The sequence below is a fragment of the Pezoporus wallicus genome, unplaced genomic scaffold, assembly GCF_028554395.1.
Source record: "Pezoporus wallicus isolate ANWC-B61680 ecotype Strahan unplaced genomic scaffold, APGP_CSIRO_Pwel_v1 contig_4722, whole genome shotgun sequence".
Classification (NCBI taxonomy): domain Eukaryota; kingdom Metazoa; phylum Chordata; class Aves; order Psittaciformes; family Psittacidae; genus Pezoporus; species Pezoporus wallicus.
In genome coordinates, this window is record NW_026641840.1 from 7,063,915 (window position 1) to 7,089,862 (window position 25,948).

At 38.6% G+C, this 25,948-nt stretch overlaps 1 protein-coding gene across 1 annotated transcript in view; it reads left to right on the top strand.

Moving 5' to 3' along the window:
* Window positions 1-25,948, top strand: part of NELL2 (neural EGFL like 2) — a 154,413-nt gene that overhangs the window by 61,093 nt on the left and 67,372 nt on the right. The window contains exons 10-13 of the mRNA XM_057425527.1: window positions 1,076-1,167; window positions 3,966-4,068; window positions 7,059-7,187; window positions 20,436-20,561. Of these exons, the coding sequence (XP_057281510.1) occupies window positions 1,076-1,167; window positions 3,966-4,068; window positions 7,059-7,187; window positions 20,436-20,561 (450 nt within the window). The remainder of the gene's footprint in view (window positions 1-1,075; window positions 1,168-3,965; window positions 4,069-7,058; window positions 7,188-20,435; window positions 20,562-25,948) is intronic.

Below are 25,948 nucleotides of genomic sequence, written 5' to 3' on the forward strand. Positions count from 1 at the left end.
CTTGTACTTTTAGGTATTTTAAAATTATCTACAGATTGTAGTCTGTTTAAGCAGAGTCGAGAAATCTCTCTGTGGATGAATTGTAGAATAATTGATTTACATCTCCAAATAAATGATTAGCAAATTAGATCTCTAACATGTAATCTAGAACTTGAAAAGCGGTAACCTACTCTTGGTGTTTCATGATTATGCTTATTTGATGAGCCTTGACTGTGTCCTAAGCAAGAGACATCTGATTTTCTGTACCTAGCAGTGACATTACTTAGCCTTCATACTTTGCATAATGTAATTGCAGTAACGGACTCATTTAAAACAAAGTTTGCTGGAAGATATTTTATGTAACCCTTAAATACCGCATAGGAACTTCAGTGAGCAGTCCAATATGAGATGAGTTGGCATGCTGCTGAAAGACTGGTACTGGCAGGGCACAGGAGTGGCACCAGGCCAGGTTGTGGTATAACAAACACTGATCCTAAGAGGGTCACTGTGTCATTTGATCATTGGAGACTTGATACTACTTCTGTTGGGGGAAGATAGTCACTGAAGGTCAGTTTCTGTACAATAAACTTCGTAAACTTTATACTTTAGCAGGTAATGGTAAATAACTGGGATAAGATGCAAACATGTAATGTTTAAATAACTATGTAGGGTGATGAAACATCAAAGGACTGTGATGACTAATAAATATGTGAGCACCCGTTGTCATGCAACATTCTTCTTCAAGAAACTCATTATCTATTAATGCCACTTGCACTGCTCTCACAGCTCCATTTGACTTTTTGCCCTGAGCTGTGTTGCAGGCAGTCTTGGCTTCCTTGGCGTGACCTAGGACAGTTTCTGTTCTCTCAGTAGCTATCTGTACACCATACGTGTGCTTTTTGGTTCTTCTGAGGTTTTTTTTTTCTCCTCTGACTTTTTTTTCTTGTGACATCAAGTCCTGCAGGTGGGTTTAGAATATTCTTGCAGCTGATTCAATGTTTTCATTTTGAAATGCAGTTATCTTTAAGAAAATGCATCAGTTCTATACGCAGAGTGCTAACACTTTCTCACAAAATTGTTTTGTTTTTTACTGAAGCCGTGTGCATATTTGAAGGCAGAACCTACTTTGAAGGACAAAGAGAAACTGTGTATTCAAGCTCAGGGGACTGTGTTCTGTTTGAGTGCAAGGTAAGACTGTTGATGTTAAAGAAAATAAAAATCTTGCATGTTAGAAAGTCCCACTGAAAGAAACTGTTGAAATTCAGACAGGTCTACCTTAGGAAATGGCAGCAGAAAATCATCTAAGAGGTCCTGCGTTTATTTTGTCTTACTGTGTTCCACATCAGATTTTGCAACCAAGTTTACTTTGCATAGCTGTAAGCTTTGATTAGGCAGCTTGACAATCAAGCTGCATTCTTTCCTCCTTAGGTATTGTCTACATCATAAGTAATAAAAAAACTCAGACTACCTTATGTTTCCATTGACCCATGTGCAATGTTAGTGCTTAGATAAGGGAGAAGCATGAATGTGATGAGGGCTTAATTTGGAATTCAGGACAATTCTTACAGGAAAAGCTAGATGAAAAAGAAGGAAGAGAGCTGGCACACCAGGTGTCTGGTATTTCTAGTGATGAAAGTGGAAAAGGGCTGTTGTTTTATTTGTGGACAGATGCCTGATGCTGAGTCAGTCTTGTCCAGCTGCATGACCCGAATTGCGTTTCAGGGCACTAATGCACTTTAAGGAGAAAATATACCCCAGGAATGGCTGTGGGTTGACAATTAAACAGACTGTTGCAGTGGGTCTTATGTTGCCCCTCTGGTGGAGGGATGGGGAGGAATTCCCTCTGGTTAGGGAACCGCATGCTATGGAGTTGGAAACCTGAATGTGCATTTCTAGGTCACAGACAGAGCTGGCTCCTCTGGCCATGCTGCCTCTATCTATTCCCAATTCCTGGAAATCTCAAAAAATTTTCATACAGTTATGAAAAAGTGTGTTTCATAAAATAGACGCAAAGTAGACTGTTGTCTTACTGCTGCTGATTTTAATCTTTGTGAGCTTTATACCTGGAGTAGGTGCTTTAAAACCCTTTTGAGAAAGGAAAAGATGACCAGAAATAACTTTGGGTTGTATGCTTCCCAGGACTGTGAGCTTGTATTTTCAACATGACACCTGGGACATGAATTCTATGGTTAGTCAATGGATTAACAATTACGATGAATTAAAATACAATTAACAACCATCAGAACTTATAGAATCATGAATGTAATCACAGAATTGTTTGCGTTAGAAGGGATCAAATATTATGTGATGTTTCCTTGTGTTTTTTGCGGCTGGCAAGTGCAATACTGTATGAACAAACTGCCTCTGTTGGCTGTGCTACTCCATATTTTGTTGATTGTAATTTGCTGATGGGCAGGCTGACTGTCCTGGTAGAAATATTAAGCAGCAACTTTGGCAGATTCAAATGCTGCTTTTTCAAGGACTGAAGTACATACAATTGCTGCTGCACAGCATTATGAATGATAATTCAGAGCAGAAAATCCACATACTCTAAACTGTGTTTGGTCAGTTAAGTCGTAGGTGGGCACTATTTTATTACTGCTGGAGTTCCCATAAAAGGATTTAATTAGTGAGTCCAGCTGAAAAGAAACTTAATAGGAAAGGCACAAATACAGATTTAATGTGTGAAGGCTTATAATGATGTTATCAAGGCAGTGCAGGGAATTTCTCCTTTTTGTCTGCATGTAATTCCAAACAGAATTTTTGTTTTGTTTCACTGCTGCAGTTGTGCCTCCCTATAGGCATGCGCTTTTCTGCTTGACTATTACTGAACAAGTAAATAAAAAATTATCTATTAGAATGTGTAAAAGAATTAAATGCAATTTAGACTACTACAATTAATATTATTTCTATCAAAGGATTTTTTTTTAATTATTTATTTTGTGGGATTGCTGGCTTTTGCTTGTCCTGGTGTACAACACATCTGTGGTTGGTTCAGTATTACCAGGTTAAGGTTGCTTTCTTTGTCAAAATTGTTTAAGGTTAAGTTTGAGCAGTAATTTTGGTACTGGCCATTGTGTTTGTGATTCATCTTTATATTTCATGCTTAAAAAGAGGATTTGAAATTAAATGGTAGCTCCATAATAGTAATAACCCATGCAACGGCATATGCATGATTTTAGACACTTTTCTTGCATGCAGAAATAATAGGGTCATGAGTTCAGTGAGCTCATATTGTAACCAGATTTCTGATTTTAAGGCAGATGCCTCTAAGGAGCATGCTGTTGTTTGCCTTGTGTTCTGTCTTTGCCATAGCATGACTAGAGCACTGCAAGACACATTAATTAGGGCCCGAGGGAGCCTAAAGGTGGTACATCTGCAGTATCTGGATTGCTAAGGCAGGCATTTCCTGTGGTCATGCTGAAATGGTTGTGTGTGACCTGCTCCAACTGCCTGAAGATATTCTCAGGGCCTTGGACATTTCCAGATGCCTGATCCAAACTTAGCTGAGAAGCCCTCTCTTTCCTATCAGGAAATCAGTGCTGGTTTCCTTCAGTGTTACTACCACAGTGTGAAGATCAGAGATATTCAAGATTGATTTTACTTGCTATATAAATAACAGCTACTTTAGAGTATTCATTATGAGCACCCTTGATAGTGGAATCTGCTGCTTCAGTTTCTTAGAAGCCATAGTTACTCTGTCAAGCATAATTTCAAGAGAAACTTCTGAGGCAAATTGCTTGGCATCTAAGATAAGAAAACAAGAGCCATTGCCACACTTCTGCTTGCTTGAAAAGGTTTGAGTATAGGAGAGTACCTGATGCTTTTACTGTGTGACATTGTCCTGTCAAATGGCTTTCAAAGGCACCTGAAGTTTGGCATAGGCAGTTTTTTGTTTGTACGCTATAATGCTAAAACTCCATTAAAGTTATAATTTATCTTTCTTTCATATTTCACAACATTAATTGATTACCTCAATTTAACAGAACCACAAAATGCAGCGTATTCCAAAAGACAGATGTACAGCTTTGAACTGCCCAGAATCTCAACAGATCCCCTTATCTCACAGTTGCTGCAAAATCTGTAAAGGTAAGGTAATAGCAGGATATATATAAACTCACTGTAGTTTTCTGTTCTTACTGATTATATAGACTTTTTTTCTGATCATTTTGAATAGGACACTTCTACACATGGTGATCACTAAATTTTGGGAAGCTGAATAGATAACATCTGCATTGTGACAACTGAAAATTGTTTGTAAATGTTGAATGGCATAGATTCTGAGAATGTGTTTCATCTTAGCCAAAAAAGGGTGAAAACTCAAAGAAATCATATACATAATTAGTGATTTTTACCCTTCATGCATTCCAGTGTCCAAAGAAAATGATATTGGAGAAATATCCATGCTCACCAACATCTTTCTGAAATGCTTTGAGATGGCTCTTGGTGCTATGCAGCTATTTCAAGACTGGAGTAACTTGTTCACCTCTTTGGGGTTGTAGTCTGCATCTAGAAGCAGAACCTTTGGGGAGTGTTTTTGTATGCTGTGTACCTTTGTGTGTTGTGTTGCACCTAGTCTGATCCTTATGAAAGGAGAGAGGTGGAGGAGGTGCTCTGTGTCTTGAGCCCACTCTTTTGATCTGGACTAATACTGGTATCTTCAAAGCTATGAGCAATTGCATCTTCAAGTGGCTACCTCTGTTTCTTCTGTAGATAAATAAGATAAATCGATACCTGGCATGAAAAAAGATCTTAGACTCTTGGGCTGATTTTAGATATACTTTGGTGTAAAGACAAGTGCATCTATAGTTTATTCCATGCTACTCAGTGCAAACATGAAGGGTATGGTTAATGACATCAAGCAAATTGATAAAGTAGAAGAAAAGAACTTAAGAGAAGACAGGTTTTGAAGTCTATCGCAGTCAAAAAGGATTTTTTTAAATGATAATTTGTATAAAATCTTCAGTGGCTTAGAGAAAAGAATTCTGTTTCTGGTGCTTAGTATAGCTGGAAAATTTTAATGTATGTTGGATGAAGGCTTTCTGAACAATTTTATCCTCCCAGAACCATGCTAGCTTGGTCTCATATGAGCCATGGAGCTTATTCTTTAAAGAAGAAGCTGCTGTATCCTATTCTTCAGTAGCATGTATTTTGTTTATTAATACAGCTGAAACAGAAGTGTTGAGAATCTTCAGAATAACAAAAAAAATCAGTAAAAATGCCCTAACCCTTTCTGGATGACGTGTATATTCTTAGCTATTTAATGCAAAAATCTGATACAAACCAATCCAGGCCAGGAAATCAAAAAATAAGACTATTGCTTTGTTATTAACTTGGGCTTCAATGAGGAAGACAATAAAGCAAAGAGTAGATGTTGCCATGGCCAGAGGTTGCTTTTGACTCACACACTTCTGCTGTCATCAGTGAGTATTGAAGGTTCTCTAACGCTAGTGAAAGTGCAAAGCTTTTTGCTTCCTAATGTCCTATGTTAGATAACAGCATTGTGTTAGTGACAGTGAATTATAACGTTAAAGTAACATTACCTAGGTAATATATCTCTAGGTTACAGGGAGGCAATGCACAGTGGGAGGAAGGAGGGGAAGAATAAAATCAACCTCTTATATCATTGTAGGTCTCTGACATTTGCATCATGACTGTCTCTGGGTCTCAGTACTCAACCATTCTGCCTTTATGGGCTATTCTGTTTCTTTTATCTTGTTTTGCTTGGTTTATCTTGCTTTGTACTGTTCATGAGCTGCCCAAGAGCAGAACATCTCTCTGACCTGACCTCCAAGCAGACTCCGCCGTTGTCCTTGAAGTGCTCATTTAACATAGCTTCAGTGAAGTTAGGGATAGAAGCTCTTTCATAGCAAAACATGAAACAGAAGCCAGGTGTAGTGATAAAAATAATAATCCTTACTGTCAACAAATACTTGTTTTTTATTTTGTAAGGCTGCAACACAGGTCTCTTATTCCAGCTTCCCTTCTGGAGCTGTTGCTGTTACACCAGGCATGGTCCCCTGAAGCCTGACCCACATTCCCCAGTTCTCCTGTGGGAGGTTTTGAGAGAAGAAAATAGTTACTGGAAAACAACAGTGAAGTACTGCTGCTTGATCAATTCTAATGCTTCAGCTAAAGAAGGAAGCTTTAAACAAATGAAATTCTTGGGAAAACAATGAAGGAGACTTTATAGACCAATGTGGAAATTGCAGAAGCTTCAAGTCAGTTACTACAACCATCTTGAATTCAGCATAATAAAGGATGATTTAATGGTGTTCAGCAGCAGAGCAGCATTAGCTCTCATGAGAGCAAACAGGAGGAATTAAAAAACCCTGAACAGCTACTGAGTTGAAAGGTTCAATCTAAATTTTCCAGCCTGCAAAAGAACTTGGATTCTTAAAAATTTGTAATTAAGGTACAATTCAAAATGGTGACACTAATGAAAAATGCAAGGGGGAGACTAGGAAATAGGGATGGCTATAAGGGGGGATCTTAAAGATAAATTTCTCTGAAATGGAAAGGGTGACGCAATCAGGGAAGAGTATTCAGTCAGTGGAGCTTGAAAGGAAAAGATAAGGGGAAGAGAAAAGCAAAACAAGGCAATGTTAATCAAAGACTTTCCGTTAAATGTGGGAGGATTTTATAAATACACCTGGGAACAAAAAGTGGTAGGAAAAGAAGTGATGCCACTTGTAAATGAGCTACTGAATGTCCAAGCTATTGAGCTCTTTTATAAATGTCCTAAAAAAATTAATAAAAAATGTTAAGAAGTGTCCTGTAAAAGTACTTTACAGTGACAAGGAGACAGTAAGGGGATTTAAGTAAGCCTCCTATTCAGCTGCCTTAGATCAATGCCATAACTTGAAATTGAATCGAAGACCTAGAGACAGTCTGTTCTTGTGGCCTTTACTACTCTTTTCATCTGTTTCATGCTTGATACAATTTATTTTTCTATATCTCATGGACAATGGAAAGGTATTCTTTGACCTAACTGAGAAAAAGATAGGACTGTCTTTGACAGGGATGTTTTAAAATCCCTGGATTCTTTTTAACTCTCAATCATATTTGTTTCTGTACAGGCCATGACTTTTGCACTGAAGGACATAGCTGTATGGAGCATTCGGTCTGCCGAAACCTAGATGACAGAGCTGTCTGCAGCTGCCGAGATGGCTTTCGAGCCCTTCGAGAAGACAATGCTTACTGTGAAGGTAATACCTTGTATAGATGCTTAACTCCTCTGTATAAATTACCATGGGATGAATGTATTGATTCATAAATTGTCAAAGGGATAGACCTCTTAAATGCAATGAATTAGGTATGCAGCTTATTAATAAACAAAAAGAATTCTCTTTTCAATTTAGTTCTTAAAAGAACAGAAATTAAAAATCTGATCAATGTCAAAGTGGCAAGTTGGTGTGGCTCAGGTCTTGAACTAGAAACATGCTTCTATAGGAAATATTTTCCCTTTATTTTTTTTTCATAGTATTCAGATATTCAGGCAACCTAAAAGTCAACCACCTGAATAACACATAGGTATAACATTTAGTTTCTCTTTTCACGGCTGCCTTTTCCCATTCTCTCCCCGGGAAGTAAGTAAATGCTATAGACTAGACACTAGTGTTGTTAATCATACTGAGTAATGATTTATTGTTTGAGCTGCTCTTTTGGTATCAGGGAGCAGCGAGCTACTTAATCACAAGAGAAGCCTTTATAGTTTGTGCCTTTACAATCTAGCGTAATCCTGTGGGGAAAAAAACCCATATCCCCACTCCAGCAGCAAGAACCAAAGTCCTCTGTGCAGTCTCTTAGCTTTTGTGCTAGCTGTTGCTCTTCCTCCTGAAAACCCTGGTTCTGCAAACATGTAATACTAGTGTACTATCAGGCCATTCGTACCATGCAGCTTAAGTGTTGGAAGCAGGATAGCCTTTGACTAATAAGCAGTTTGGTTCAGGTTTAGCCTGCTAAATAAAAGTCAGCATGTGTGAGTAGAGTCTTAAGGTACTCTGCAGCTCCGTCTTATATGTGGATCGTTCCCTGGCAATGCACAATTAAATGGGATGAATCAAGGCATTTCAAGACTGTTCCTGCGGCTGAATTCTATAAAAGTTAATGCCTGCGGCTTGAGTTAGTAGCTACATTAATGTCAGAGAGAACAATCATCTGTAGATTTAGATTTGAGAATTCATGACTGTTTTCAGGAGAGGAGTGTGTAATTAATTCAAATTCACTTACATCTCTGCTTAATCTTTGTGGCAAGCCTTCTGGTGGAAGCCTGTTTTGAGAACTAAAGATCATGCAGAAGCAAATTCCTTGCTCCTCATCATGTCCCAGCAGGCATCTGACATCAGGACATGCTGTATAGCTTGTTCTGTGTTGCAGCATCAGCCACTCCATAGCTCCTGGAGACTATGCTAAAACTTAGGTTGCAGATCTCATTTCTGGGAACTCATCAGCCATTTCCTATTCTAAGGGGTCACAGAAGCAATGGACTTATGATGAAATCAGGTGCTTTAAGAAGGTTTTTTTCTTCAGCTCTATTGTTACTGGGCTGAAAGAAAGCAGAAAAACCAAGTTATGCTCTCTTAGTGTTCTACATGTCACTCAAATTAGAGTCTGTTGCTATGTGTGAAACTTGCCAGGCATGTCATAAGCAAAAACCAGACACATCTTTTTGATTGGCATTGGTGATGAAATACTTAGGAAATACTTAGATGAGGACAAAGTAGATTATCATATGTAAGACTGATGTATTTGTATTATGAGTAGATTTACCAGTTTGTGCAGTACCTGAATTCAGGATAATGATTTTTTTGAGAAGATTTCTTGGCCCCATTACTTCTATATGGGCAAATGGCATTGTTTCTGGGTGATAATTATCAATCTGCTTAAGTGCTTTCAATAAACTCGTGTAAGTGAATAAAAGGTGGGAACACATTATTTACATAAAAATAATAATGTAATATATTACTATACTGGGATGCCTTAAATTATCTCTTAAAAATGTGTATGATTTGAGGCCTGATCCAAGAGCAGTTGCTTACATTGGAGACAACAGAAGTAAGTCCTATTAGCAAGATGTGCCCATGTGAGCAGAACTTATGAGATTGGGTCCCAGCCAGATGAAGTTCTCCCAGCCAAGGGCAAAGCTAACTCAGCAGGCAAAACAGCCTAGCTTTGCTAGTAGACACTGTGCTTGAACTATGTATGCTTGATACACAGGTCCAAACATGACCTTGGCTGTCTGTCCCTGAGTGTGTAGGTGACATGCTGGAAGGAGGGGAAATAAATAAGGTTAGGGATTAAAATTTGGGATTGTTTTTTGTGGAACAGGAGTGGGAGGAATTGAAATATCCTTGTTTCCTCAGAGTTGTGCATTTAGTATTATATCCTTGTTTCCAGACCAAATGTCTCTTTGAGCACTGAGGGTTTTTTTTTATCTGTGGAAAGACACTCTTACCTCAATATTAAACAATGTAGTAGCAAAGGGCACAATAGCAATAGCGTAACACCAGGTCTTTTCAGAGTCCTGTCTCTCATCATGAAAGGCTGAAATGGTCCCTACCTGCCTTTCTCAGCACATACCTGTTCTTCACTGTGCCAGTATCGTGGCTTTAATTACGAGCAATGCCAAGCATAGAAATGTCGAGTTAACACAAAGACTTTCAGAGAAGGCTTTTGGTAATGGCTGGAGCCTGTGGGTATGATAGCTGTTTCGATGTTTGCACTTCACAAACTTCAGATGCACTTGCAAAATTGGATGCCTTGATTCTGTGTTAGAGCCAAACTTCACTAAATACAATCCCAATTTGTGCCTCAGTACTGTCAGAGTTCAAAGACTAAACAGAGGTAATGACGCTCCCATTGGCAGAACTTCTCCATAAGGTAGAAGAGCAAAAATAAAAATATTCAAGGCTGCTTTCAGTGTGGGTCTGGAAAAACTGCATGTATTTCATCTGAATGATGGAAGAGTTTGGCTTCTGTCTTAGAAAGAACCGGTGCTTTCCCAAAGCTGCGTGATGTCTCTGGATACTGTTATGATGGATACCTTTCTGTTTCATAATAAGAATATTTGTTAATATTTATGTCACTTTCAGTTTTCCCTTGAAGGACTGCATAAAAACAGCACTTAGAACATTGGGATTCCTTTGTTTATTTGCTGTAAGCCTTATTCCAAATACTTTGAAACCTACTTTCTGTCTCAGATTATTATGCAGTTTGAGATAGCTTGTGGGCAATTTAGGTATGGATTATGCAGGTGCTTTTGAATATAGCATCCTTGGTGTATAGCCTAACATCAACGCTTTACAAAACCAGATGTTCTGATGAAGTGTAATTAGTTTTGCCCAAAGCAACACCTGGAGTGCTCACAAACTGATTATCACCCTTTGGGATATATTTCAGACCGTGTTCAACTCCCACTGCATTTGTGGTGGAGTTATGCTGAAAAAGATTTGAAGGATGGAATTTGTTACTCTTGGCTACTAAGATATTCTGATACATCTAGAGGAATGAAATATACCCATATATAAAATATGGTTGGTTTCCAAATAGCCTGCTGGTGGCAGATTTAGGCGTTCTTTTCAGTTCCTTGAACCTAAGCTGTTTTCATGCACAGTGTCATGCACTTTTGGCAGTCCTCAAAAGAAGACTTATTAACAGTTTTTATCTCAACCCATGAGTTTTTCCTCACTTTTGCTCTTTTGATTCTCTTCCCCATCCCACTGGAGGGGGTAGTGAGTGAGCGACTGGTGGGTGCTGAATTGCTGACCAGGGTCAACCACATCACAAATTTATTTCTTATGGTGTGTGGACCGTAATGTTTATTTTCTGATTTGGGAATTTAGTTATACTAGTTGTACAGTACACAACCTAGCTAACTTATCTTAACAGTTTTGGACCATATAATATTATTAAACAGTTTTTTCTGAAACCATTATCATTCCAATATACCCTTTTTCCTCCTAACTCTTCTAGTTTCTCTGCTGTTGCTATGTTTGTCCCTTTTCAAGCACAGCAGCGTAAATGAGACCAAAGACTGAGTGACTTCATCTACATTTGAGAATTGCATCAGCTTCGCAGACGATTGTCCCTTGAGGGGACAGTTTATAAATCTGCTTTTGAATAAACTGGCTTGATTTGAGTCATCATCAGTAGAAGGAAGTAGGCAGTCTTAGAGGATGAATTGTCTCTTTCCAGAGTAGATATCTGAAGCATGCTGGAAGTGCCACTCTGTTGGACCCTATCAGGTTTTCCTTAGCTCAGAGTTGTATATTCGCATTCTGCTTGGAAAGATTTACTAATTTATCCCTGCCTTCTGGTAAAAATACTAATGCATTCTTCAGCCTTCTTCCCCAGCAATAAAAGCATTGCACATCTTCACTTACCTAGTTAGTACCATCTGTTGTTAATCTTACTGTTAATCTTGTTTTTAACTACTGGATTACAAAAGTAAAGTATATTTTCAGAATAAGTCTGATTTCTACTGATTGCAGTTAAGAAAACTCTTACAGAAGAGAAGCAGTAATAATCAAATTGCAGTAGGATATGTGTTGCAGCATATTGGCCAAGTAATCAACAATATATTTCTTCTTGAAGCAAATGTAATATTGAGAAGAGCATAAGTGAGATAGAGACTTCTGTAATGGAGATAAATCCCAGAGTATTAAAAATTACTCTATTAAGTCCTCTGGGTTTTTAATAACCAGTATTGGGCTATTTGCTAGCTATGCACCATATATTTTGCGTGAGAGTCCTACTTAGGAGCTCTGCAGTGCTGTCAGTTTTGTGAAACTGGGAAGGTTATCCAAGCTTCTCTTTTCATACATAAATTCTTTTTTGTAAGTGTGGTGTGCCAATAGTAGCACATATAGCTAAAAAATGAAGATTTCCATCTCCATCAGCTGGCAGTGTTTGAGTCATTACTTTGTCATTTTTGGGTTGTGTTGAAAAACTAATCAAGCAGAAAGAAAAACTTTCACTCCAGGAGGGCAGAATGTTATTTCCAATTCTCTATTAAAAAGTAATTAAACATTATTAATATTAAAATTAACCATTCATATTAAATGGCATTAATATGGTATCAATTATTAATAATTTTTCTCAGCAAAGGCAGTGTCATCTTATTTCCATCATTATGTTACTGAGAAATCTAAATAGGAAGAAATATCAAGCCACTTCTAATGTGCCAGTTTGTCAGAGTGGGCCTTCTCTGCCACGGTGCTTACACAGGAAGATACTGAAGCGTATTCCTAACTTAAAGTGTGCAAGTAGTATCCCTGACACCACTTCATAGAGTGCAATGCATACTGGGGTACAGATAGTACGGCCGCCTGTAGCAGTGGGATAGTTTGTAGGTGTCCAAATTGCAGGATGTGATTCAGTGTTCTTTGATATTAATTACCTCTACAGGCAGTATGTTCACACTGATTCTATCATCTACCCATACCCAGGACAGACAGTTGTGTTACTATGATAAAAAAAAGCTGGAACTAATCATATAAAGGGATTTTCCTCTTGGAAACTTTTAAACTCCTCTGTGCTGCCAGGAGATGCTTTATTGTACCAAGGGCAGCCCTTTTCCACAGCAATAAAAGCATACGTTGCATTTTGGTTCAAATGGGAAATTAAGATGAATTTTTTCATGCAAATTGCTTAAGTCAGCAACCTGAAAGCAAAAAAGAAAAGAAACTAAAGTCTTCATTTTGGTCTTGTTTTCTTTCCTTTTCGGTTTTCACTAGGAGCTGGGAGGGGGCTACTGAAAGAATTAGGTGCTGTCACTGTGCTGAAAAAAGTACTTACAGGCAGTTTGTTGAGTTTCTTTCATAATTTAAAAACCTCGGTCTAAAAGTGCGATGCCTTAACAATATGTGGAATCTGGCTCCCAAGAGCTGTAACAAAAACACAGAAATGCCTGGCATTAAACCAAACCAGACTTAAAATAAATATTCCTTTATGAAGACTGCAGAGCAATAGCAGCCACAGTGACTGTATCTGTTATGCTCCTCTAAGTAGTGTGGCACCATTGGAGAGACAGCTGAGTTGTGATTCCGGTACTTGTTCCTGTAGAATAGGCAGTAGTCTAATGGATAGCTTGCGGGAATGTGCTGCTCCTACTCAAACCCCAAATGCAGTCTAATCCACCCACAGGGGTCTTACCACAGCTTACAGGTACTATGTGTGCATCTGTCTTCCAGCAAGGGCTTTTAAAATACCCATGTGCAGTACAATCTGTGCTGCCTCTTCCTAAGAAGAATCTGATACATATTTCTGATTTCTGTATAAAAACATAAATGCTCCTTATTCCCCTTTTAGAATAGGGGAAAACAAAAACACTAACAGTGGCAAGTATTTCTAAATTCTTGACATTCCCAGTTCAAAATTATGAGAAGCTGTTATAAATGGGGGGAAAAAAAAGAGATTATTTTGCAATTCAAATGTAAAGACCTATTTCTAACTGAGTGCTGTGCTGAAGGGGGATGGATGGATCATGAATTGGAGTCTCAGTAAGCCTGATTTTTAGAATTCACTAATTAATCATATACAACATCCTTTTTATTCTCAGTATGCCGGTACATCACACTAGTTATTTGGTGCCTAAGGAAAGGCGCCCCAGGATGCTTTCATGTCTGACAGATAGCTATATATAATTACTTGTTTTATCATGTATACACTACCATATGCATTAATTATAAGATATTAAGTAGTAAGAAGATGCGGTTTGCCAAATAAAACATTAGATGATGGCAAGCAATATTTGTTTGAAAAAATTTCCTAAGTTTTTTTATATATATATATATATATTTATATTTTATATATATACATATATATATATATATAAACTACATAATGTATGTGGTGTCCAGTGATGTTTTCATGAGACTGAGATGAAGATTTTATTTTCCTCCAAGAGTCTCACTTGCATGGGTAGCTGTTGAACAGTATCTCCTGCTGCATGTTTAACAAGGACAGTTTTATCTCAACAATCTGTCTTCCTTTCCAAAAACTGGGGCAAGCTGAAATAAAAACAGCTCTTTGTACTGTTAAAAAATGATATTTTTGAAGTGCTGTAATGTTGTATTGCATCCTTTCAAAGCTATATAGAGCTTCTGTCAAGGAATGTAGACCTTGAGTGACTTTGCTTTTATTTTAAGAGTATTTTGTGTCCCAGTAGCCCCCTCTCAGACTGCAGGAGATGGACAGAGAAATCACAAACTTAAGCAAAGATCAGAGATTTAAAATAAAGTGAAGGGACAAGCACCAGGATGTGTATAATCTGTGTATGTGTTACCTATGCAGTTTAGTTATGGGCAAGGAAAAAACACACCTTGTGTGAAGATCCAATAATTATAATTTATTTTTAGTCTAATTCATGCTTAGGAGTCTAGTGAAGATATAACAACCTCTTATTATCTCAACTACAATGGTGCTAACACTTATAATACAACTCACCCAGTTTCTCTTAAGGTCCATTAGTAATTCAATAAAAATCAATAGACACGTTTAGCTGCTCATTTTCTCTTCCATCCCTATGCATTGCTACAGTGAGTTGTTAGTGGCCCAAATTCTTTTCTGAGAGCACATGGTTGAAGGTTATTTTATTTTTTCTCCTTGCTCTTTGTATATGCTTGAGGTTATTTTTGTATGTTTTAACTCAATACATGGGGTGTATTCTTGCTGTAGGTGCACAAGGTTAGCTATGTTATGATTCATTAGTCTTTAGTGCTTTTCTCTTTTCAGGGAGGAGGGATACACAACTGCAGAAAGGTAGGCAAAAATAATACCCACAAACAACTAAACCTCCCCCAGTTTCAGAAGTAGATCATATACATATGACCACTCGGTAATTTTACTGTTGGAACTAGGCTTTTACTGGCTATTGGTAATTGGTAGCACTAAAGGCACAGGGCTATATATATATATCAAGAGAAGAAAGTCAAAGATTATCTATAGAGGGTATGAGTGATGCTGACATCTATGGTGGTGCAGCCAGCTGGAATAAATGGTGCAGAAGATTCAGAGCAAATACACAATTTTGAGTGAAGTTGTTGCTAACATCCTTTGTGGAATACGTCGGTTGGAAAAACTGCTGAACTTGATTTAAGAGAGCAAAGCAAAACAAAAGTGCAGTGACTGGTTTGTGACTGACTGGAGTAGCAGTAGTAGTTAAACCCTAGGCTTGCCTAGTGATGGAAAGCCTAGAAATAGTAGTGGGAAGAGAAGGAGTGAGGGCTGTGCCAGTGCCTGGACATATTTTATCCTCTTAGACAGGAAATAAGAAAGGGTATAGGCAAGAGCAGATGCATAGGAAGATAATGTGGAAATTAAAGCACTTGACGCACTGAAACCACACTGTAGCTGGAAATGAAGAGAGTATGGAGAGAATATGAGCTTGGAAATACGGTCAGGGAAATGGGAGAGAGCCTACTTACTCCGTTCTTACTGGACCAATAGTCTGGGGAGTTTTAATGAGCTAAACACTTGAGCAACTGGGAAGGAAGAATCTGAGGATGAATTAAGGTGTTTGGTGGTGAAAGGAAAAAACCCAATACTTTCACAGATGGGTAAGCTGGTTATCATGGTTATCAATGTTATAGTCTACCCTTTTTTTTGAGGAGGAGGAGCTGTTGAGGAGATGGGTTGAAGACGGGTAGAGAGACAAGGTGAGGAAGATTGGAGGGAGGACCAAACTTACTCAGGTAGAAAGTGGGTGAGGAAGGAAAATGGCAGAGAAGCTTGATGTCAGAGGAAGGTGAGAAAAGAAGGGCTATTGCCACTAGAGAGAAAACAGAAAGAAAAAGGACAGAACTTCTTTTCCTTTGTGACACTGTCCAGGACAGGTTGTGTTTCTTTTCAATCCATGTTTACCTTTTTCAACTGCATTGGTTGCTGTGATCGGTCACTGTTTGTGACTCTTTCATTCCCCTAATGGATGAACAACATCTGCTGATTTTGTGATGCCCTTCAGATCAGGGACCAGATGAGAAAGTCTCAACCTTTCCCAGCATGTCTATTTCTGTGTGAGTCAGGTCAGTAAATAAAAATAAGGGCCTGAAGATCCTTTATGACAGCAACTGTTAACTGGCATCCATCCTTGGGATTCCCAGTAGAGAGGCCCAAGATTCACAGGAATGATGGGTAAATGAAGCCCTTGCTCTTAGCAGTAAAGCCCTCAGGTCAGGATGGAAGTTTGCTGGTGATGTTGTGTGGGACAGGTGGAAAACCATTAACGTCTTCAGTGGGTAAATATAGGGCTTCATATTTAAAGGCTGTGAAGACAGAACCTTTCATTAACATAAAAAATGTGGGGTTTTATGTTTTGTTTTGTTTTGAAGTTGTAGGCCTAATCTGCTCTACGTTTGTTCAGGCATTTATTAAATATTTATTTATAAATAAAGCTTTTTATGCTCCTGTTTGCTCTCTTCTTAGGTATTTAATATAATTTATTGCAAAAATCCTGCAAGAGCATCTCCCTGCTCACCATATGCCACTGTTAAGTGTGATCAGGGAGATCACTGATGTTAGATACCATTGAGTTTTAAAGGAAATGGATGGAGGCAGGACACTATCCGTATAGTTCTGGAAACGGCCTCCTTTCTTTACAGCCCAGATTTACTGACTTAGTACCAGACTCATTTGTTCTGGCAGGCTTTTGTGGTGGATAAAGGCAATGATGGATAGTGAGGCTGAAGGAGAAGCTTTTTTGTTAGCATGAGGCTTTGGTCAACAATGATGTGTAGATTGCAGGTCAAGATCTTTTCTTACTAATGGGATTGTAAAACATAACTGTGAATTTCACTCTAGGGAAGCAAACTCACTAAGGTGCAGGAGGAAGGGGTAGAGGGAAACTTTTCCTGGGTTATATGTTTTGCATAAATTTTGTTTGAGTGCTTGAGGGGATAAAGGAAGACTTTTCAGTTTTGATGTTTTTGCAAGTATAAATAAATCATTGAAGTGCAGATTCCAAACACTTTTGCACTAACCAGTTTTCCCAGAGATGCCTCTTTTGTCTGTTCCACTGGGAATAAAGCAGGTTGATGATCTCCATGACTACATTGTTGTCTGTACATCACAGCTGGTGGCTCAGTATCACATCACAAACTTCAAGCACACAAGTCTTTATTGTTGACTATGTAGAGCCATTGGAGTGGTGCATTCATCCTATTGAACTGATTTTAGCATCTTACTGACTAAACAGTAAGACATTAATGTGCATTAATATGCTAACTAGGCTTTTTGGCAGGAGAAAATGAAGATAAATGTTGTAGTCTTCCTTAGATATTGAAATGCATCAGGTTTTCTGTTGTAGTTAGTGCATTTGTATCTGAAGGTGGATAAAAAGCTACACCAGTGTTTCAACCAGTAAGCAAGATGAAAAGGCTTCTGTTTTGGTAGCTTTGAAAGAGAACAGATGTTGGGCTTTTTCCTTGCCCCAGTTCAGTCTTCCTTGATGTGTAATACCTTAACATAATGTATACAAAGCTTGCATATGGAGTGCTAAGGAGGGAATGGATTCACATAGTGTACTTGATGTGGTGTGACTAGTTATCATTTGACTGCTACTTTACGCTTTTTGTATTAATTATCTTTTGTGTCCAGTGGCAATATGATTTATTGCTAAAGTTGCAGACTGTCTGTAAAAGCAGCTTGTCAGCTGTGCATCCACAGTGTAGAGCAGTGGAGTTTTGATGCTTGATTAAGGTCTTTAGGTGCCAATGTAATATAATAATGTGACAGTAGCGGTAATAATCACCTTATTTCCTTTGCATTCTATGTAGCCTTTCTAGAGAGCTGGGTGGGAAAGAGTTCTGATTTCCCGTGAGGGTTTAAAAACTGTGGACAATGTCTTTGCAAATCAGTTTGAGAAAAAATATTATCAGATTTGTTCAAATGAAACACTTCAAAGGTCATCTGATTGGTTGTGGTGTCTTGTTTGTGGGATTTTTTTGTTTCTGGTTGGTTGTTTATTGTAACAATTGAAAAAGCGAGGGTTTGAAATAAAGTGAGCTAAAAATAAAACATTTTGCAAAATCTCAATGTGTGGTATGTTGGCAAAATGAAAGCTTTTATTTTGAACACTTCTGAATTAGGAGGTTTGAATAAAAGTGGCTCTGGCTTTAAGTTTTTCACTGCAAAATGAAAACCATTAGCATTTTGGGTCTCCTGTGGGTATTTACATGCCAAGGCAATAATTGATATAGTTTTCAGAAAGTTCTATTTAATGTTTTTGAGGCTTTGGATCTTTAAGTAGAATTTTCTGAGAGTGCTGGCTCCTAGGCAGTCTGTTGACATCGAGAACATAAGGTCTCTAATTTACTGGAAAACTGATGTTGTTATATAAATACAAATCAACACCATTAATTTAATATGGAGTTGTGAACTAGAATTATGAAAGACACAAGTCTGTGCTAGTAGCTGAGGCGTATGTTGTAACTGCTGGCTGCTTTTGTGAACTCTGCATTTATGTTTCTACAGAACATCTGTGCATCAGGAGATCTGTGCCATTTCCCACTTTCTGTGCAAAACCAGCTGCCTCTGTGGTAGTCTTGTGATAGCTTCACTTTTTTTTTGCTTTCGTAGATGGCTCTCGCAAAATGTGATTTGAGCCTTAGTATGCTCACTGTGCCCACTGTAAATAGACTTTTATTGGTGTAGGTAAGTTTTAAAATTAACTTTTCTGAACCAGCACCCTGCTAAAGCTATGATTCTTCCATGCCAGCAGAGCTTATAGGGAAAGAAGGGAAGGAAACCAGCTGAAGTATATTGAAACTCGAACTGAATTTGTGCAAAGTGGACTGGGCTCTCCACCCTGAGCATTCGCTCAGTGAGTGGACACCTTCATTGTTCGTAGCCAAGTGCCCACAGCTTCTCCAGCAAAATCCAGCAGAACAGTTGCACTGGACAGAGAAACCGGGGAAATAGAAGCTTTTCTAAAACTGAATGAAATTAGGAAATTTCTGTGGAATTGCTAACATTCAGTGTATCTCATTGTTTTGTACTGAAAGGCAAATTTTATTCTGGAAATATAAAGGAAAGCAGATAAGCAAGCAATGAGTACAGCTGTCAAGTAGCTATTGATTTAAAGACATTGGGAAGAGAGGAAGAAATGGCAGACAAGTGTATGACCTAAACAGAAGTACAGGAGTTAACACTGTTGACATTTAGCATCACAGCATTAAGAAGTCAACCTTAATTTGAGTTTATACATCCAGTCTATTATTTTGAACAGTCACCAGACTCTGGAGCAGTTTTTCATCCAGGTGTTTTATTTTCAACTCTGGAAGCTGTAAACATCACTGAAAACAGGGAGGAAATAAAAACTGATGAGCAGGAAAGAAAAAGCCAGACAAATAAAGAAGCCAACAATCCACCTTTTTGACTTTTAATATATTTTTGTACCAAGGTTCAGTGGCACACTGCATGACAATATAAGTAGATGTGCAGAGCACCTCAGAAATGCTGTCTTTATCATCGGTATTACAGAAAGAGCCTGCTACTAAGCACTACCAAATTGATATAGCTTTCTTCTTTACAACATAATAATCATATGCAGGGGGTTTTGTTTGTTTGTTTGTTTGTTTGTTTTTTTGTTATTTGTGGTGTTTTCTCTGTCTTATCATTGATATATAACCTGCTACAAGAAATGCATCTAATTTTGCAGCCCAAGAGAGTAACAGAACCAAACAGGTTTTGAATTCCTTACCTACAGTGATTTATGTCTGGAGTTTGCTCTATGACTTTGTACTGCAGCAGGTATTCCACCCCAACGAGTATTTTATCAAGTTGCAATTTTTTCTGTCAGAGCAGTTCTTTATATAAATTAGGTTCTTTCAGGTTCCTTTCAGCTATGTGTGTATATGTACCGATATGCATATGTATGTTGATACGTACAGACATAGATTTATGTGTTTATATATAGTAAATTTACCAGTTTGCTACTTTAGAGTTCCAAGAGAAGCTTATTATAAGTTCAGGTGTCTCTTCAGGTTTTAATATGTTCCTTAGAGTTTCTTCCCAAATGACACCTGTTAGATCAAAGGCATATACTATGCATATAATAGTGTGTTTGTATACTGATGACTGCAGTGACTATACAGGTACAGTGATGGATGACATTGCAGTGCTGAGGCAGTTGGTCTGCTGTTCAGGACCCCAGTTTTTTTTTGTTCTTATTTAAATCATAGAAATAACATCATAGGCACTTCAAAAGGAAAGATGTAAGCCAATATAATCTTCTTTGTGTCTCCACTCACAGCTGTGCACAGAAAGCTCATGTTAATTCTATTGTTTAAACACTTCAAACAGGTTCTATGGAGAAAACAAAGAAATTTGCCAAAATGCATTGCTGTTTAAGTAACTTTTTAGTCTAAACCACTACTGGCAGAAGTAAATAGCAGTGTATTGAGACTGTGAAGGATGCTGCTGAATTTGACTCGTGTTTCTCTTTGCCTTACTGACAGATATTGATGAATGTGCTGAAGGACGGCATTACTGCCGTGAGAATACCATGTGTGTAAATACTCCAGGATCCTTCATGTGCATCTGCAAAACTGGATATATACGCATTGATGATTATTCATGTACAGGTAAGATCTGCGCATTTGTGAAATGAAATAACAAGATGATGGTATATGCAAGCACTGGTGGGATTCTTCTAAAGTTAATCTTTGTTAGAGCCACAGAGTGTCTACATGAAATGTTAAACAGTATAAACACCAAAATAATTACAAGGATCCAGATACTGTAACATGCTAATATGTTGTATTGTTTGCCTGAAATTGTAAGGCTGTCTGGGTGGTCTCATATGTCTGCATGGTTCTGGCTGTTGATGGAAAAGGTGAAGGGAGGAGGAGTCTGAAGGGAAAAATAAGAAAGCAGAAATAATGCAATGGGTTACTGAGTTTTCATGTGACACACAAGTATAACTTCACTTGGAATATGATTACTCTTCTGAAAACTTTTGACAGCATTCAATTTGATGCATATTAGAAGTGGCGGTTTCCTCATTTGAACTGTCTCTCACTGGGGAGGCTCCCCAGCTGAATCCTGAGTTCAGAGAGCAGGAGCTCTGCCTGCCTTGAGCCTCTGGACAACATGGTCAGACTTATCTCTGGATCTCCCCTTTTTGTTCTGCTGCCAGTGGATGCTGTAGAAGAGGTGTTGGGTTCATACTGATTTTCTGTCTTCTAGTCTTCTTTTATTGCAAGATATTGTAGGGTTATGGAATGAATGCTGGACATTTAAAGCAGCCTTCCTTATCAGAGCCAGGCTGACTGTATGTGTTCCTAGCAGGAACATGTTTTTTCCTACTAGACAGATAAAGTGAATATGATTCAAAGATGTGGCACACTCAGTGAAGAAAAATGTATGTGAACAAAATAATACCACTAATTTCTGTGCACAGGGGAATGCATTAGCTCTTTCCATAAGAGGATATATTTATTCAGTAAAACTTGCTTGGAGTTCATGTTATCAGTGAAGCTGATTATAAATGAATGAGAGTATTCAGAATGTGGAGATAGCACTGTGAAGTTAATTTCTAAATTTATTGAATTTTGTTCATTATGTCTTGGCATTTTTGAGCATCAATGGTATGTCTTGCTACAGAAACAGCTTCTTCATAAGCCGGCGCAATTTGCTTGCCCAAACATGCACAGCACTTGGGGAGATGGATTTGAAACCACATTATGTGTGATTTTTGTGCCTACTGTGTTACCTGTACTTGACATTCACCTCATATACACTGGTGAGCACTATTTTCCTGCAGTCCAGTTCTTGAAGGACCAAGTTATTGGCTGCTTGCAGCATGTTCTTTCTGAAGCAACCAGCATCTTTCTGGTCACTTTACTCTCAGCTGAGTGAAGCAGTTGTTTCACTACCTACTGAGTGCGAATGTTGGGATTATTTTGGGACTGACTTTATCTAAATCACTGTGATACTTTTTCTGCTTTGCTTCCCTTAACTAGCTGTTCTGATTGAACTCTGGAAATGATAAACCATGGCAAGCAACTTCATGAGGGCATTTGGTGCCTATAAATAAAGGTATTTCGTGCTACTCTGCACATTGCATTCCTTGGATTTGCTGGAAGGTACTGTTGTGAAATTCAGTGTAGTTCAGGATATCTGGACAGTCAAACTGGTGTAAAACTTGTTGGAAATCCATTACAGATATCACATTGCAAACTGAGTTTGGCTTCACATTTGTAAATAATAGTTTCCTGTGAAATCAGCCTGATGGGTGGCAGAAGAAATGATTTCTTTTCCAGCTTCCCCTTCATCAAGGTGGGAAAAGTTAATGCAAAAGGCAGCAAAATAGTTTCATAAGATTTCAATCTTAAGACCTACTAGGCCAGATGAGCTGTAAATTATGCAGTCACTCTCTGTGTGTCTGAGCAATACCACTAGCTGTCATTTGGGACATGGAGCTTTTCTGGAGTTAAATTACAGTGAATTTTGGACACTGAGGGGCATGGAGTGCCTATTGGTTGGTAGCATTTCCACGAATGGCAACCTCACATCATTGTATATGTCATAAAATAACTTTTTTTTTTTTTTTTCTGGTTCTTGACTAGTGTAAGTACCTCTGGTGGAGGCACTGGTCAGTTATTGAAGTGTGAGTAGACTTATGAGACGCTTGTATGATATTTCCACTGAACAACTAGTGAGTGACAGGTCAATTATGTTTTAAAAATTGAAGGAAACACAGTATACGTTTAAAGTCATGTGCTTTGATTAGTAAATGGCATTTTGTGCTTCTTTTAATTTGTCTGAGCGACATTGAGAGCGTTTACCTTATAGCACTTGTATTAAAGCAGGTGGCACGTGTATATATCTGTATAGAAGACTGCCATAGGTTTTTCATTCCTCAGCATATGCTTTGCTCTTTGCTGGTTTTGCCATCTATTAAGGCTCCTGATCTTGGAAAATTCCATGTGCATCCATTTGCCCAGATATAAATCAAAGAGGTAAAGTGAATAGTAGTAGGGAGGGTATGTCAGTGCGGCTCTTAACAGGGAGTCTATGGAAGTTCTGAACTACTAGATTGCTTAGCATTCTCTCTGTTTAAGAAACTTGCTCTGTTCTGAGAATCAGGGAAAAGTTCAGTGCAGTAGAAACACTGACCGTGTTTACAGAACATTGCTGAAAAATGTGTATGTTAATAAATCAATGCAAAATAAGAATGGAGTTGTTGGAGCAAGTCTAGAGGAGGGCCGTGAGGATGATAAGGGTGCTGGAACACCTCCCATATAAGGACAGGCTAAGTAAATTGGGTCTGCTCAGCATGGAGAAGAGAAGGCTGCATGGAGATCTCCAGTATCCTAAGGCAACCTAAAAAGATGCCACAGAGGGATTCTTCATCAGGGGTGTCGTGGTTTAAACCCAGCCAGACAGCTCATTCACTCACCCCCCCCTTTCCCTCCCCCTACTCCCGGAGGGACGGAGAGGAGAATCGAAAAGAATGCAACTCCTATGGGTTGAGATAAGAACAGTTTAGTAACTAAGGTATAACACAAACCACTACTGCTACCGCCAATAATAATAATGATAAAGGAAATAACAAGGGAACAGAATACAACACCTCACCACCAGCCAACCGATAACTCGCCCCCCCCAGCCCAACCAAGCACCGACTGATACCTCCTCCAACCCTGCAGTCTACCAGAACTTCTGGGGCACTCCCAGTTACATCCGGGGCATGACGCGGTATGGAATACCTCTCCTCTTTTGCTAGCTTGGGTCAGGTGTCCTGTCTCTGCTTTCTCTCGGCTTCCCCTCCTCCCTGGCAGAGCATGAGGCTCACAAAGTCCTTGGCCAAACCAAAACATCATTGTTATCAGCTCTGCTCCCAGGCCGAAAGTCAAAACACAGCACTGCACCAGCTACCAAGAAGGAGAAAAATGACTGCTACTGCTGAACCCAGGACAAGGGGCTGTGGTTATAAGACAAGGGGTAATGGGTTCAAACTTAAACAGGGGAAGTTCAAGTTAGAGATGAGGAAAAAATTCTTTACTGTGAGGGTGGTGAGGCAATGGACTGGGTTGTCCAAGATAGTTGTGAATGTTCCATTTGTGACAATGTTCAAGGCCAGGTTGGACACAGCCTTGGGTGACATCACCTAATGTGAGGTGTCCCCGCCAATGGCAGGGTGGTTGGAACTAGGTGATCTTAAGGTCCTTTCCAGCCCAAACCATTCCATGATTCTAAGAAAATAACAGTGGGAGGGAGTATGATGCTAATGACAGTACTTTACTGTCCTGTAGTCAGACCAAGAGGTTTAATCTAGGCTGTTATACTTGGGTATAGCTGACTTTTTATATGCATGATTTTTATCTTACAGCATGCTGTGGTATTTTAAAGCAAGTTTTTTACAAGAAAAAACCATTATACTTCCCTTTATTGTCTTTTTTTTTCTTTGCTTGTTTGTTTATTTCTAATTGAAGTGGAGACTTAATGACTTTCAGCTAAACAAATGATACCTAGGACTTGAGAAAGAAAAGTATTTTCCGAACACAGAATCAAGGCCAGTGAAGTGTGTTTAGGGATCTCAGCCTGTCTCAGGCAACTTTGCATTTGCTCTATCAGTTTAATCTACGTTTTATGATTTTAGAAAGCAGCAAATAGAAATCTTTGCACTTTGAGGATCAAGATACCTCTTGTGCATGCCCACCATGCCTCACTGTTCATTGCGAGTTCACAGCGTATTCACTACAGCTGGGAATTATTTTGGTTAAGCTCGATTTTCTTGCTATCACGGTACTAGTTCTTGAAGTTAAGGGCATAAACCAAGCCTTTTTGTCTAGCAGAAAAGCAAGACAATAAGGAGAAAAGCAGTCATGACAGACCAAAGAGACAGAGCTCTGCAAATTAAGGAGATATTTTTGAAAGGGTTTGTGAAGAACACCGTGTTTAAGTTGGCATATCTGTGAAAGTAAGGCTGTGCACTGTCCGTAACAGAATTTTCTGGGCTTTTCATGCTCTTTTTTTTTTTTTTGTCCTAATAATTGGATTTATTGTAGAAGCTGCACAGAATAGTTGATGTACTCCATAGTTCATAGAAAAAACTGGTGTTTACATCTGGCAAAAATGAAAAGTGGGAAGGATGTCTGTAAAAGAAATGGTATTTAAAAACCAATTCAAATACTGATATGCAAAATATGTTTACATTTATACCATTGGACAGATTCTGTTTTATGTAATTTGTTCAAAAAGTGGGTATTATAGGACATAACTGTTGCATTGCTCTTTTCTGTTTTCCTCAAGGTAGCTGGAAGCATTGGCTTTGATAGCATCAGTTTTCAGCTTCTGCGGAAGGGTTGTGTAAAGATGCCTCTGGCCAACTACTCATGAGAACCATGCTGCAGAAGCCTCACAGGGACATCTCTTGTGTGCAGAGGCAATCCTGAGTATTTTAGGGGCACTTTGCCACAGCAAGCATGCCACAAAAACAACCGAAGGCTCCTGAATTTCCGTTGTTGCGGTTATATAGTATGCAATTCTGTTCAAGTCTCTCAGTACTCATGTACAGGAGGTCCAATGCACTTTGGTTTTTTGCCAGTGTTTGGAACTAAATTTAGGTATTCAACCCTTTTTTTGCCTTCTGCAGAATTTAAAGTTCTTGGCAAACCTCTGTTTGCCTCATTGACAGTTCTGGGTTTAACTTGCTGGCAGAAATATCAATGAATCTGAAGAAGAGGAAGATTTTTAATCCAGTTCAGGAGTAACAAGAATAAGGCAAATAAGCACCAACTGACCCTGTGTGTTACTAAATGTTAAATTTTTAAAATGTATTTCAGGTCACACTGTTCTTTGCTGTGCTGTGTAATCAAGTCCAGTTATGGAACCATAGCTGCGCATAAAATAGCTGACTTACTGTAAGCTAGACCAGAAGCTCTGGAAGCGCATCCTTGGGAATGTTAGTAAGCAGCAAAAAAATGTTCTGGGGCTTGGCAGTAATATGTCATTGTTTGCACAG